The sequence below is a fragment of the Triturus cristatus genome, chromosome 7 (genome assembly GCF_964204655.1).
Source record: "Triturus cristatus chromosome 7, aTriCri1.1, whole genome shotgun sequence".
Taxonomy (NCBI): domain Eukaryota; kingdom Metazoa; phylum Chordata; class Amphibia; order Caudata; family Salamandridae; genus Triturus; species Triturus cristatus.
In genome coordinates this window covers 283,343,921-283,360,261 of record NC_140590.1, presented here as the reverse complement: position 1 = coordinate 283,360,261, position 16,341 = coordinate 283,343,921, and the positions used below count along the sequence as shown (strand labels likewise).

Sequence of the window (16,341 nt, the reverse complement as noted above, 5' to 3'; positions counted from 1 at the left end):
CCTGGCTGGGATCACTCCCAGCAGCAGGAGGTCAGACTTGTGTCTGTGGCAGCAGCATCCATTTTGTGATGCTGAGGCTTTGGTTAGAGTTAAACAGCAAAGTAGGATTTTAACATGTCTCTCCCTCTAGAAGGGAGGAATAATATTCTCATCACCAGAAATGGTATGGGGGTATTATTCCAAAGTGTTAGACACCTTACACGACATGTTTTGATAAAGCCAAACCATAGTTACCATAACCGTTTAAGATTATAAGGCACTTTAAGAGTATATGGTAGGCTATATCATAGAACAGCTATAAGGACATGGTTCCGAAAGCTGCAGACAGGCTCAGCTCATGCTAGAGCACCATCTCACATGTTACCAAGCACTCTGCCTCCAGGATTGTTAAGGCCTGCCATAGGAGTGACTGATAGGTACACATGTGTCTATATATAAGGGTAGATATAGGCATACTATATCTAAGCAAGGGGTGATTACACAACCTTGCCCCAGCTGAGTGATCAGCCAGTTGTGTCTGATTGGAAGGCCAGACCAGGGGTGGCATAATACATGCTACAGCCCCTGGGAGGCCTAGGGTACACCTATGCCCTGGGTACCTAGGGTACACTGTACAGGGTCCAATAAGGTGATCCTTACCAATTGGTTATGTACCTAAGGTACATGGAGTCCATTTTACAGAGAGAGCAGACAGCCTGAGACCCTGAATGGCAGGATCTCAGGCCAACTAAGTCGAAAAACCAGCTAGACACTAGGCAAAAAGTTGGGGGTAACCATAGTCAGATATCCACCTTCCTACACCGGGCGTTACGAGCTGATAAACAGTGGCAACCCCTCCGAATAGAGGATGTCTGGCAATGCCATTTTGATGATCCATTTCCTCAACGGGATTGGCTAAAAATACATACAGGGGGTGTTGGTGTGTGCTCGCTTTAAATTGATCCAATATAATTATATACACAAGACCTATCTCTCCCTCAAACGTGTACATGACATATACCCCACCAAAGACTCAAAGTGCCTGATATTGCATTTGGAAACAGCTGATTTTTTGCACATGATCTCTCACTGCCCCGTAGTGCATCCTTTTTGGGCCGAAATTTTGGATCAGCAGCGGGAACCCAGAGGCTGCAAGATTCTACAGCTGGTGAGGATGTGTCTACTGGGTCTTCTCCCTGAGAATCCCAAGAAAAAGCTCAGTAGACAATACGCTATTTTAGGCCTTCTTTTTGCAAAAAAGCAACTTGCAATTCATTGGATAATTCCCTGGGCGCCAGCTAGGGATACTTGGGAGAAGGCCCTCATGGAATGGGTAGGGGCGGAGGAGATACATATGAGGACGACACAAAGAGACCTTAAGGCGCAAGAAACCCTAACAGCATGGGCGGAGATTACCTGGAGCCTAATCACCTACACACATTCCAAGAGAGGGGCCTCACGTTAGGGTCCCAGGACGCATACATAAGACACAGGGTAGCGAAGAGGGACATCCTCCTAATTGTCGGTTAGGTATGGACACATGGGAGTTATAAGGTATTTAATGACTCTATAAGGGACAGGATCTGTGGTGACAGTCTCTTAAAGGTTACCTATCATGGAAGCTCAAGGGGAGAGGGGGGTAATCTTTGGGGGTTGAAATGTTAATTTTACAGTTTGGTCAACCAGACCTTGATAGACCGAGGGGGGAGAATCACCTGCAGGTCACGGAACGTTTGTACTTGTGGTACTGTCTCTCCTAATGTATGATCCTGAACTGTCTTCCTAATTTTGTTAAACTGAAAAAAAAGATTTAAAAAAAAGGTTTGAGCTGTACAAGGTAGGATTTAGGCAAATTGGTGAGAAGACACTTTCCACTATCTAGAAAAGACAGCACTGAAACGTGTGTGACTTACCAGAAGTCTTCTCCAGCTACTGATGCCTTTGTCTTCCTGCTCAAATGTGTTGGTATTTGATCTATATCCAGTTTTAACCTATGTGATTTTGCATGTTTATGTTTTCCGATAGATCTGGTTGACGGTACATTGTTTGATGTGTTCCCTAGATGTTTTGTCGAAAATGTAATTGGTGTTACCAGAGTAGAGGAGAAGTAGTATTGCTCTACTCAGATTCGCATTTCAGTAAAAGGACGCCAGCCAGCATTGACGTTTGGACAGGAAGGGTTTCTGCTTACTAATACCATCCAGACAAAATGCCTGATGGAAAAGACATACAGTTACCCTCCTGCAATCAGAGTCCTCGCCAGCTCTTTGTACTTCTTGATTATGTGGTGTGATAAGATTGGTCCCCGAGGCACTCGACATGTCAGAGTAGCTGCATCAACAGCAGCTAAGAGATCATGGACGGCCAGGCACCTATTGTCATATTAAAACAATCATAATTCAGAAATGAAAGAGTAGAAGTCCCTGACCTACAGTTTAAATTGCTGCAAGGCTCATAGTTCTAGTTTATGTGTGTGTGACTGTCTGTTCTTTAAATGAATTGTTCCAACCTTTTTTTCATTTTTCCAAAGATGGTACTGTACAAATAAGCATATTTTCCACATTCATGCTGGGATTTTTTTTCAGCACTGCTTTGTATGTCTTCTTCCCAAGTTATGGGGACTTTTCTTGTGAGAGAGAAGTGTGGATTATCGTTTGAACAATTTGACTGGAGCGTAAGGTACATTTTTAGAACTTTAGCTAGACTAGTTTGATGGGGATTTAAGAACATCAAGTGATCCGTTTTCCTCAACGAGTGCCCAGTGGGAGTGTCTTGTTTTTGCTGTTGACTACTTTAAGAGAAGTAGTAGGCAATATCAAAGAAGACTTTTAATGAGGGTGTGGCAGTTTAGGGTAGTATGTGCTGGAGCAGTGTTTAACTTTTGCCAAAAGAGAGTGAAGCGATTAAAGGCGTGTTAGCCTTAAGTCACCAATATCATTTAATATCAGCACTTTATTTTGCTTTCCTCCAACTTCTGAGTGTTACGTGGACTAGGTGAGCTGTGCGGTTTGGCTCTTCGATGGCTTGTAATTCAGAGACAACGCGGCTAGGTCTTCGATGCTAGTCCCCGGTGATGCCTTTGATAAGTATCTTGTCAAACTTGAGTTCAGCTTTTCCTTGGAATGCTGAATTAGGGAGATGCAGAATCATGAAAGGGACAGCTTTGTTTCAGAAGGACTCTGTTTTTGTGCAGGAATATACGGTCTTCAGGAAACATTAGTCCAGCATACTGCCCCCGGTGTCTGCAGGCATGGCACATTTTATAAAATATCCTAAAATTAGCAAATATTCTGCAATGCGGTGGTCCTAGAATTCGAATTCTCCCACTGAATATTAAAATGTTTAAGGTAGATGTGTTTTTTTAATTGTAGCTTAATTAAAGTTGCCATAAGGTATGAGCTGGCCAATGGGCGATAGTTGCCAGGTGAGAGTGGCGGTGATACCGATAACTCAGAGGACAGCTGGATACGTTCATCTTATCACTTTCTTTATTTCACTACCTTCCTGCTCTCTCCCTCCATCCCCACCAGTATTTTGCTCTCTCACTAGCCAACAGAACACCTTAAACATTCCTCAAAAAAAGGAGACCAACACACCAGGAAGACTACAAAATAGAAGCCATTTTCTTTTTCTTCATTTATTTTTCTGCCATTTCGGAAGAAGCTCCTTGGAGTAAAAACAACAGGTATGCACCGAGTGCAGCACGACTCTGCAATTTATAACACAAAATAAGTTACTAGCATGACTGCATGTAGTGGGGCTGGAGAAGAGGGGAAATAAATAAAGGACGATGGGCGATAGAAATGTGTAGTTAGAGGGATGCAAGCGAGAGGTAAGGGCAGTCCCAAGGAGTGTGAAATATTGAAAAGCTCTCCTTTCCCTGTATCTATGAGCACGGGAGAAGCGTTAGTGCTTGCAAAGGCAAAGGGGAGCTTTCAGCCATTGATTGGAACAAGCGAGACTGGCACCTTTCCTTAGAACCGAGCCTGCTTGCCAAGGTCCCAGCGGTGTTGGGGTGGCTGCCTGGCATGCCAACACATTATGGATGCTGCAAGTACTTGCCACATGCTTCTTGTTATGAAAACATCCACACTAGAGAATTAGTAAAATAGTCTAGCCTAGCATGAATAAAGGAAATTGCACTGCCATGTGCAGACTGAAAATGGCGAGGATAGGATCCTTTGAACAAAGGGATCAGGGAAAGGTAATCTGGGGATAAGGGCCAGACAGACACTACACACACCTGCAGCGATATAAAATGCCAGGCACAATCAGACTTAGGGAAGCAGCCCCGCCTCCGGGCATTAGGGCTGGCCTGCAGCTATCAAGAAGCAGATGACTTCTGGCTGAGTAGAGGTCATGAAAGGTATGGGACTGCTCTGAGATCACTCCACATAGAATTGACTGTCAGTTATTGCTCAGACTGGCCTAGAGAGGAAATTAAAACTCACACACATCATTGTTCTTTGAGGTACATTTACCCAACTTTTAAACAAGTCTCTAGCTCATTCTTGCCCGATGGCCATATTGGAAAAAGAGGTGCTGACAGTCAGTCAACACCGCATGGTGTCTTCCTTCTACATTTGTGAAATTTAAATATGTGGCGATGTGGAACATTTCGTAGGTTGTAAGTTATTCTGTACGCATTGCTTTTATCTTCTGGTTTAAGCAGTTTGCCTTGTTATTACTGTGTGATGTAATCCCCGTCAATGCCTGGTGACCGCTGATCTAGGAGAGCTGTATACAGCAAGCAAAGCTAAGACATAATTGGGCGCAAGGGGCATTTAGATGCAGATTTGAATCTAGGAAAACACTTTGCCTAAAGAGAGTCGCAGAGAGAGTCTTGTGCATTGTTCACTGGAGAGTCCGGACAGGACTCGGCCTCAGCCACGTTAAAGGAAGTCATTCACTCATCAGGACCCAAAAATGGCCTTTTCAGTGTATGGGAGCAGGAGAACGAGGGAAGAAAGGAAATCAAGGAGGGAAAGACGTAAACGTTGGGGAAGGTACCTCTGGCTTCCATGCAGTCCATAAAAAAACAGTTAACAATAAGTTACATTTCTCAATATATATAATATTTACAAATAGAATAATGGTGACTTTGAGTAGCTTAATGGATGAGGTTGGTTTTTGTGTTGTGTTTGTACAGTTTTAATGAGTCTGAGGTTTCGCTTTGTTTGCACCCACCCGCCTTCAAAGAAAGGTGTGTGTCAGATGCATCCTGGTCCTCTCTGGCTTGCCCAGCCCTACGTCCGTCCATTGCGGCTCAGCAGGGTGCAGACGCAGGCTGTGTTGATGCGGATCCAGCGCCAGCCCACCCGCTTCTCGCTGTCCATGGTGAGGGCACGCACATAGGACTGCTTGGGCTTGCACTCTGAGGTCCAGTGGCGTTTGTCCACCCCACGGCAGCCACTGCTGGTACTGCCCGTAGGATTGCACTTTGTCTCCCAGAAGTACTGCTTGAGTGGCCCAGTCAGGGTCTGAACCTCCGAGAGAACTGTCACTGTATTGCCACGTATGTCTACAGCAGTGCGTTTGTCCGCAACCCAGATGTTCATGCTATCGCACACAGAAAGCTCCCCCCTCCGCGAGGGACTGGTGTGGTCAGAGGGCTCAGCCCGCCTCACCCGGGAAGTCCTGTTGGACAGAACAGGATGGACGGATGGTTCCTCCATCAGGAATAAAAGGGGGGGGCCTGAGGGCTCCTGGCTTGAGAGGGTGACCCGGGGAGAATAGAAGTCCCACTCTGGGTGAGTCATGTCCGGGTATTTTTGGTCAAAGTCTTGAAGGATTCCATCCAGATGAAGCACAGCAGTTGGGTTTGTGTCTTTTTTGGTAGTAGCAGTGCCGTTGAGAAATTGCCTTGGGCCATACTCCCGGGGGGCGTCCTGAGTCTGGAGGGGGGCAGCGCTGATGGCACAGAGGTACGAGATCACCATGGCATAGAGGCGGACGATCATTACTTAATCCACCTCGGACAGCTAAAGAAAAGCAAAAAACAGGCACATGGTTAAACAACATCCAAATACCCAAAAGGTCAAATTCTAAATAAGGAAGACAGGGTTAGAGCAGTCATTTTAATTCACCAAGAGTAGACCATACCAACACAGCCTCACACAAGGGGAACATAACTAAATTAGCAGCATTGGCTGAGTTTGATTGTGAGATTCAAAGTCAAGTTCCTCTAGACAGATAATCAAGGGCTTTCTTTAGTCTTTAATTTTGATCAGGAATTTACTCTTTTCTCGTTAACATTCAAGTACGCTATAAGAGGAAGCAGGAGCAGCATCTTCTCTGTACCTTCTTGTAGTGCTGTGTGATGTGCTGTCAGTAATCCGTGATATCACCTTCGCTCTTAAACCTGCTGGAGCAGTCACCAGGAAGCTCCTGCATGCAACAGCAGCAAAGGCACTGAAGGTTCACCCTGCAAGGCAAAAGCTGCTGCCCCCTATAGGTTTTTATAAAGAAAGCTCCTATAGGTCTCCCGAACGAAAACCCAGAAGACATCACAGATTACTTACAATACACTAACATGTTCCACAAGATGGCATCGCCCATAAGATTCTCCTGCTTTCTATTCTGGAGAATTGTGAAGATGAAAGCAACATAGGAAGACCCGCTGTGGACAAAAGCTTGATCGCTTTATTTGTGCATAGAAAGGAATATTGTTCCTCGCGACACAAAGCTGGCTAAGCCTGGGCAGGGCTTCTTTGTCTCCTTGTGAATAATCTCCCCAGACGTAGATAATTGGCGCAATTCTGCCAAATGCTGTACTACACAGGCCTTTTTGTGCTTGGGTGGACTACAAAGGAAGTGAGAGGCAGGTTATGTGGTTCAGTTTTACACAGATAGCGATCTACCAAAGGATGAGAAGCCCCAGCTCCCCTCCCAGGAAGGCAGCACCAAGGCGGAAGGACAATGTGTGCTAAGAGCTTTGCACAATGTACTGGGACTTTAGTTGCTTAGAAGGGCGCGCTGTGGAAGAGAAGGGAGCTGAGGATTGTTGTGGGACACCACAAACTCACTGGGGCTAGGACAGTCTGTCCTTGTGCCAGCATGACCTGACTATCTGCAGGCACTTTCTGGCATGCTCTGCTAGTGCTTGCATGTCTACTAACCTTACCTACTCCTTAACATATTTCCCTCTAAACTTACTCCCTCACTCAGTGCCATCGTAATAATTTGTGGGGTCACTGCCAAACGGATTTTGGGCCTTCTGTTTGGAACCAGTTTGAATATTCTTGCCAATTTTCTACTCATTTAGGCCTGGAAAATATATATATAGGAAAAGTATTTTTTGTTTTGAAAATAACTTTGGCACCCTGTGACAAATCTTCATGAATGTTTCAAAATTAGTATGACGCTCAGTTCACCTACTGTGTTGAAATGTTTTGAAGTTATTCGTCAAGCGGGGGCTGAGAAAAAGGGGTCGGGGGTCCTAAAACGCTTTTTACCCCATTCAATTTCCCTTATGAATTTTGAAAATGACTACAGCCCAAACTGCTGGATGATAGGTTGCTGTATGGGTGGAAAGTTCTGGACTTGCGACGCTGCAGTTGTTAGGGCCCAATTTTATATGTGGCACAGTCCTTGTAAATGGCTACACCCAAGAGCCATTGAAAAGTTTAGGTTAAGAAAACGATGGAGGGTAGTGCCTTCTTAATTGGTCCACGTCAGTGGATAATCAATATCAGAGACATTGCTCGAATGAAGATCATTTGTGTTATTTTTATTTATCTTTTTATCAAAGGAGCGCAAAAATTTCAAATTGTGAAGAGAAAAACAAAAGCCGACACGTGTTTCGCCCTAGTGGCCCATTGGCCGTGGGCTTTTTCAAGGCGGTGAATATTAATCAACACAGTCTTCCTGTGAGAGTAGAAAAGACGTCTCTGCTGGATGGAATTACACCAAGTTTGGCAGAAAGGTAGGTCTTGGTTCAGAAAGCGACCTTTTTGTTATTTGGTGTAAATTTGTTCATTAGTTTTTGGGATATTAAACGAAAAAGAAATATAGATATCTAGAAACGTGGACCCTCGGCAGATCCATAGCTCCAAGCACCACTGTAAGGCCCTGATTGGCTAGCTGCAACCTGAGAGGAAAGTTGCGGGCGCCATTTTATTTGTTAGGAAACGGTCCCTGGGGCTGAACAGTAGCGTGTAAAACACAGGTAAAGGGATAAGGGTAGAGGTTCCCTGACCCAATATTTCTATAGCAGAGGTAGCAGAAGTAGAGAAGTAGTTATGTTAGGTATGAAGTCACCTAAAAACATATTGTTTCCCACATGCAAGATCCCCAGAGCCCTCGTGGCACTCAGCTCTGCCCCCGTGTAACTCCATGAATTAAAACAAAACATATATATATATATTCACACACCCACTCACAGACTAACTCAGACACTCTCACACCCACTCACAGACCCAGAGAGGCACTCAAAAAACACCCACTCACAGACCAAAATAGTCACTCTCACACCCACAGACACTCACACAGCCACACTCAGACTCACTCAGACACTCTCACACACACTCACAGGCCTAGAGAGACACTCAAAAAACAACCACTCACATACCGACAGACACTCACACACCCAGTCACACACCCACACAGCCACTCACACACCCACTCACAGACTCACTCAGATACTCTCACATCCATTCACAGGTCCAGAGAGACACTATAAAAACACCCACTTACAAACCGACAGACACTCACACACCAAGTCACACATCCACATAACCATTCACAGACCCACTCACAGACCCATACAGTCACTCACAAACCACCTGACCGACCTATGGAGCCACTCACACACCGACTTCAAATGTTAAAGTTAGTAAATAAAATTTAAAAACCTTCAAAATGTACAAAAAAACAAAGGACCCAGGGATGTTATAGTTAGGAAATAACATTAAAAAACCTTAGAAATTCACTGAAAAAAATGAAGGTTACAAGAACGTTATAGTTAGGAAATAGAATTTAAAAAACTTTAGAAATTAACTGAAAAAAACAAAGGTAATAGGAACATTATAGTTAGGCTCAGATTTCACATGAACAAAACCATGGAAACTAAGCAGTTTTAGTAACCTGAGCTAATTATACCTTGTGGTCTCGCAATGCACTGCCTATGACCTCACATATTGCATCACATCATCCAGTGAGTGTAAGTGTTTTGTAAACATTTCTGAGACTTAAATATTTATATTAAGCTACTGCATAAGTTAAATTACTATTCTTTCTGTACTACTAATGAATGATACTATTTCTAACATATGTCATATGAGTGGCTGTGTGACTGTATCAGTGTGTGAATTGGTGTCTGTATGGGTGTGTGACTGTATGGATCTGTCAGTGGGTGTGTGACTGGCTGTACATGTCTGTCGGTGGGTGTGTGAGTGGCTGTGTTGGTCTGTGAATGGGTTTATGAGTGGTTTTCTGGGGGGTATGTGAGTGGCTATGTGAGTGGTTGTATGGGTGATTGAGAGGTTGTATGGGTGTGTGAGTAGGTGTCTGAGTAGCTGTGTGGCTCTATGAATGCATAAATGGGTGTGTGAGTGATGTTATGGGTCTGTGAGTGGGTGTGAGAGTGGTTGTGCGGGTGTGTAAGTGGTTGTGTGGGTGTGTGAGTGGTTTTATGGGTCTATGAGTGGGTGTGTGAGTGGTTGTGTGGGTGTGGAATTGGGTGTGTGAGTGCTTGTAAGGGTCTGTGAGTAGTTTTGTTTGTGTGTGAGTGGGTACATATCCAGGTATGGTGGCTTAGAGGACTAATGCATCCACTTTAGGAGCCTGTGTTTGACCTCAAAGTCACAGGTTCAATTTCAGGCGTGTCCACACAGCCTTTCATCCTTCTGAGGTCAATAAAATTAGTACCATTGAGTTGGGTAACGATAAACATCAGTTATTCAGCGTCAAGAGGCCTACGGGTGAACGTGCACTTTACAAATACATATTATGTTATTATGAGAGAGTGGGTTTGTGACTCGTATGGGTGTGTGAGTGGTTGTATGAGTGTGAGAATCAGTGTGTGTTGTTTTGTAGGTCTATGAGTAAGTATGTGAGTGGTTCTGTGGATGATGTCATCAGTGATGTCATCAAGGATGTCACTGACCATATCATGAGTGATGTAATATGTGAGGCCATAAGCAGTGCATTGCGGGGCTGTAAGTTATAGTTAGCTCAGGTAACTATAGCTGCTGAATTTCTATGATTTTGTTTGTGTGTTAAATATGAATCTAACTATAACGTCCCTGTAAGTTTTTTTGGGTGAATTGATACGTTTAAAAAAAAATCTATTTCCTAAATATAACGTCCTTGTAACCTTTGTTTTTTCAGTGACTATATATTGGGGGCCCTTTAAAAGAGTGAGACGGAGTCAGAAGTTGAGGTAATGAGGTTTGATTTAAAAAAAATCAACAAAGGTAAGCTAAAGTGAGAGAAATATTACATTACCATGGGGTCCTTTGTAAGGTGGCAACCCTGTGCATTTGCCCTCTTTTCCCAAGCCTTAAAACGTCTGTGCCCCCACTATCTTTTCCCTTCTATCTAGCACTGGTCTTTCTCTCCTCTTCTGCCTCCTACCCGTATTCCAGCCTTTAACATTGCTCTTTTCCTCCTTACAACGACCCCTGAATCAATCTTTCCTCACAATGAAAGACTTAAACATTCACCCACAAACCGCATTCACATTCTGCTCTCCTTCTGCTCCCTCATTACCTCTGCCCTTCCGCTTCCCTAATTATTAAGCTCACCACCCCTACACCCTAACAATATCAATCCCGACCATTGCATCCATTAACCCATTTAACAACACCCGACCATCTTCCACTTTCTCTCTTTCTCAACATGTTCTTTCTACTCCCTTGTATCAGACTCCTTGCTAGAGGAGCAGTGCTCAGCTCTTTAATAGCATTCACTTCCACCTTTCAGCCCCTTCTAATCCTCTACCTATGTCCCTTACACACAGCCACTGTTATCATGTGGTGCGAAAGGCAGAGACAGCTGTCAAACCTCGCTGCACCCTATTGCTCCCCCGCAAAACCCTCTCTACTATATTTTCTCTTTCTCATCTTCAGCACTAACCCTTGAAAGCCCATGCCTCCTACACCAGCTAACCCACCTCCTCCCTAATCACACCCCCATCACTAACCAACACTATGTCCTAGCTTCTTCAGCCCCACTAACCAGGATAAATTGTTACCCAACCTTCTTGAGCTGGAATAAGAGCACTCGTCTAACTCTTTTTCTTCCATACCCTCTCTCTTTCAGCTCCCATCTCTCTCTCTCTCTCTTCCTCATCAAACTCTTCCCCTTTCTCCGTGCATCTACATCTCTTCCTAATCTCTTTTGCTCTCCACCTTCTGCCTGGCCTTACCTATCCTCTCTCTTGATCTGCCCCTGACTAATTCATGTACTAAGTACAAGGACCGACAAAACATATTTCACCTGATATTGGAGTTGAAGGTAGACCTACTCATTATAATAGCAATGGCGTTGCTAGGAGGGAAAGATGGGAACTGTGCCCCAACTCTATTTGTACTGCCCTCTCCCCCCCCCCCAAAATCACACAGTTATTGAATGTGCCAAGAGGTGACATAGAAAAAAACAAAGACACTGCACCTTGTTACCCACATGTATTTTTCCAACTACATTTTACTCCAAAGCAGCATTTGTTAGAGGAATATATGACCCTACATGTTTAATATTTTTTAAATTGACTTTCTATGTATGGGTATGTATATATGTGTATCAACATATACATATGTATAGATATAGATCTATACACACATCCATAGACAGATTTGAACATATATATATGTATATCGTGAACAAGGCTGCGTGTAGCAGCCGGAACGAGTGGATGTTTCATCGCTCTGTGTTGGAGAAATAAACAGCAGTGATACAATCACAGGAGTTCTGGAGTCATCTTTCTAATTAGCTAAAGGTGAAATTCTTCATATATATGTGTGTGTGTATATATATGTATATATATATATATATATATTCACTTAAAAAACCATAGGTTTCACACATGTTATAGTTAGCTGGACATTTCACTCGTAAAAACACATTGAAATTACCCCGTTATAGTTAGTGCAGGCAACTATAACTCACGCGACCGCAATCCTCTGCTGATGACGTCAGATATTACATCACTGTATTTAGACACTTATTTACCCATGTCTTCTTCCATTAATCTTTAGCTATACATATATTACAAATATTTATTTTTCATAAAGACACATATGTCATCAGTGATGTAATATCTGACGTCATCAGCAGAGGATTGCGGTCATGTGAGTTATAGTTGCCTGCACTAACTATAACGGGGGAATTTCATTGGTTTTTTACGAGTGAAATGTCCAGCTAACTATAACATGTGTGAAACCTATGGTTTTTTAAGTGAATTTGCAAGGTTTTTTAAATGCTAATTCGTAACTATAACGTGTGTGAAACCTATGGTTTTTTCAGTGAATTTGTACGGTTTTTTAAATGCTAAATTATGTATTTATTAATTATTTTTTTTTTCAGGTTTTTCACCGTGCGCCCTCTGTGGGCACTCGGTGCGCTTCGCGCACCGAGCACCCACGGTTCGCCGTGCGCGCTCCGTGCGCGCACCTCGCGATTTAAAAAAAAAAAAAATGTTTTTTTTACCCTTGGGGGTCCTTCTGTGACCCCCTGACCAAGGCTAGGGGGTCAGGAACTGTCCACTCTGCCCCCTTTTCACGTTCTCCACCTTTTTTTTCACCCCCTCAGACTGCGAGAGACAAAATGGCGGCTGACACTTCCTGGTTTCGACCGATTCGAATGTTTACCCACATCTAACAACCAATCAGAATTGCGCTCGCGCACGGCAGGGTGCGCGCACAGTGCGCGCACGGTGCGCGCGTATAGATATTGATATGCTTTTAAATGCTATTTTCTCAGGAAATACTGAACAGATATACACCAGACCTGCAAAAGGCACTTCCTTGACCTTATGGCTACCTCTCTGCCAAATTTCAAGTAATTCTGTTCAGCCGTTCGGGCTGTAGCTGTGTCTAAAGGTTCTATGGAAAAATGCATGGGGAAAACGCGTTTTGGGACCCCCCTTTTTCTCGGCCCCCGCTTGACGAATCACCCCGAGACTTAAAGGGTAGGAGCTGAACGGAGCGCCCCATTAGTTTTGCAAATTTCGCAAGGATTCGTCAACCGGCGCCAAGGTTATTCAAAATAGAATTTTGAGATTTCCTATGGAAACTAGGTTGTAACTATAACTATCTACTGGCGACCGCCAGTAGATAATATATATATATATATATAGATATATATATATATATATATCTATATATATATATTTACATCAGATTGGTCGCACACTGCTACACCTACCAGTCGTGTTCCCCCAATGAAAATGGTCCCTGAAGGTCAGCGTCGGCGGATACACCTATGCTCAAGAGTGCGTGCAAGTATGCGTGGCGTGTGCCATCCCTGGACACGTGTTTCGAGGTAGTTGCCTCTCGTCAGCAGGGAGTAGGAAAATGAGAGTGGGGTTGCTGTGTAAGCTGCTAAAAACATAATCAGGTCTAGTACCTCTCTTAGCGCGCAGGTGCGTAACCATGAGTCCGTCGACTCCACCGGCTCAAGGGAGCCTGAATATAAAGTTACATCAGATTGGTCGCACACTGCTACACCTACCAGTCGTGTTCCCCCAATGAAAATGGTCCCTGAAGGTCAGCGTCGGCGGATACACCTATGCTCAAGAGTGCGTGCAAGTATGCGTGGCGTGTGCCATCCCTGGACACGTGTTTCGAGGTAGTTGCCTCTCGTCAGCAGGGAGTAGGAAAATGAGAGTGGGGTTGCTGTGTAAGCTGCTAAAAACATAATCAGGTCTAGTACCTCTCTTAGCGCGCAGGTGCGTAACCATGAGTCCGTCGACTCCACCGGCTCAAGGGAGCCTGAATATAAAGTTACATCAGATTGGTCGCACACTGCTACACCTACCAGTCGTGTTCCCCCAATGAAAATGGTCCCTGAAGGTCAGCGTCGGCGGATACACCTATGCTCAAGAGTGCGTGCAAGTATGCGTGGCGTGTGCCATCCCTGGACACGTGTTTCGAGGTAGTTGCCTCTCGTCAGCAGGGAGTAGGAAAATGAGAGTGGGGTTGCTGTGTAAGCTGCTAAAAACATAATCAGGTCTAGTACCTCTCTTAGCGCGCAGGTGCGTAACCATGAGTCCGTCGACTCCACCGGCTCAAGGGAGCCTGAATATAAAGTTACATCAGATTGGTCGCACACTGCTACACCTACCAGTCGTGTTCCCCCAATGAAAATGGTCCCTGAAGGTCAGCGTCGGCGGATACACCTATGCTCAAGAGTGCGTGCAAGTATGCGTGGCGTGTGCCATCCCTGGACACGTGTTTCGAGTTAGTTGCCTCTCGTCAGCAGGGAGTAGGAAAATGAGAGTGGGGTTGCTGTGTAAGCTGCTAAAAACATAATCAGGTCTAGTACCTCTCTTAGCGCGCAGGTGCGTAACCATGAGTCCGTCGACTCCACCGGCTCAAGGGAGCCTGAATATAAAGTTACATCAGATTGGTCGCACACTGCTACACCTACCAGTCGTGCTCCCCCAATGAAAATGGTCCCTGAAGGTCAGCGTCGGCGGATACACCTATGCTCAAGAGTGCGTGCAAGTATGCGTGGCGTGTGCCATCCCTGGACACGTGTTTCGAGGTAGTTGCCTCTCGTCAGCAGGGAGTAGGAAAATGAGAGTGGGGTTGCTGTGTAAGCTGCTAAAAACATAATCAGGTCTAGTACCTCTCTTAGCGCGCAGGTGCGTAACCATGAGTCCGTCGACTCCACCGGCTCAAGGGAGCCTGAATATAAAGTTACATCAGATTGGTCGCACACTGCTACACCTACCACTCTTTCCTACTCCCTGCTGACGAGAGGCAACAACCTCGAAACACGTGTCCAGGGATGGCTAACGCTATTCACACTTGCACTCACGACACGAGCATAGGTGTATCCGCCGACGCTGACTACAGGGACCACAGTTCTTTGGGGTAACACGCAGGTAGGTCAGCAGTGTGCGACCATTTGGATTTAGTTATTTAGTGGCTCTTTGAGCCGGGGAGTCGACGGGCTCAGGTTACGCACCTGCGTTGCTACGAGAGGTACATACCTGATAATGATTTTAGCAGCCTACAAAGCAACCCTGCACTCTTTCCTACTCCCTGCTGACGAGAGGCAACAACCTCGAAACACGTGTCCAGGGATGGCTAACGCTATTCACACTTGCACTCACGACACGAGCATAGGTGTATCCGCCGACGCTGACTACAGGGACCACAGTTCTTTGGGGTAACACGCAGGTAGGTCAGCAGTGTGCGACCATTTGGATTTAGCTATATATATATATATATATATATATAACCCAATGGCGGTCACCACTGGGTAGTTATAGTTAGGTCAGCATTTCCATAGGAAAGGCCTTTTTGGTGCTGCTAATAACTTTGACACCGTTTGATGAATCTTCATAAAACTTTCCATAAAAGTGCTGCTTTTTGACTACTTTGTGCATGGAAAGTTTTGAGGTGATCCGTCAAGAGGGGGGCAAGAATAAAGGGTTGTCCCAAAACACAAACTCCCAATTGCATTTTCCATAGACTTTTGTCAGAAGTGTTTTCGCAAAAGCTGCTGAATAGAATTACACCAAATTTGGCAGAAAGCTAGACCTTGATCAATATACTGTGATTTTTGTGAGTTGGTGTAAATCACTTCTAGAGACATCACTGCATAACCAAAACATGGCTCTGAGATGATGCTTCACTGGTAGGCCATGAGGCATTCCTGCTAGAAAATAGATTCCATACATGTAACTGCAAGAGGAACTCCATCGGATGTTAATAATGAATAATTACAAAACGCCAAAACTGAAAAAATTCTGTTAACACATTGCAAATCTCAGCTAGTGTACTGCACACCCATCCCTACCTCCTGCACATGTAGTATAGATGGTCCAAACTGGACTTCCAAATTATATTAGGGTTTTCCCGATATCCCGTCTGCCCTATGAGTGTATACCGTTGGCCTACATGCACCAAACTCTAAGTAATCCCAAAAGTCATTTAGAATAACTGTATACCAGAGACTTCTCTCTACCGATGGTAGGTATTTGCTAGTGTGCACACCCCTTCAGAGCATTCTTAAGAAGACATGCACAATACCAAGTCACTCGACACATCTGCCTCAATTCAGTTACACACTCCCTATCCATCCTTACACTAGTATATAACATTTTAGCCTCTGATCCCATGCTCTTTTTGCCTCCATGATAAACACACAATATGGATATGGAGACAACTCTGATGTACAATATTCATAAAG

The 16,341-nt window shown here is 44.5% G+C and overlaps 1 protein-coding gene across 4 annotated transcripts in view; it reads right to left on the bottom strand.

Annotated features, from left to right (window-relative positions):
* Nucleotides 1-3,616: 3,616 nt before the first annotated feature.
* Nucleotides 3,617-16,341, bottom strand: part of LOC146809431 (neurotrophin-4-like) — a 128,108-nt gene continuing 115,383 nt past the window's right edge. For all 4 annotated transcript variants that reach the window (XM_085616278.1, XM_085616281.1, XM_085616280.1 and 1 more), the window contains exon 2: nt 3,617-5,960. In XM_085616278.1, the coding sequence (XP_085472404.1) occupies nt 5,226-5,939 (714 nt within the window). In that variant the 5' untranslated portion in view covers nt 5,940-5,960 and the 3' untranslated portion in view covers nt 3,617-5,225. The remainder of the gene's footprint in view (nt 5,961-16,341) is intronic.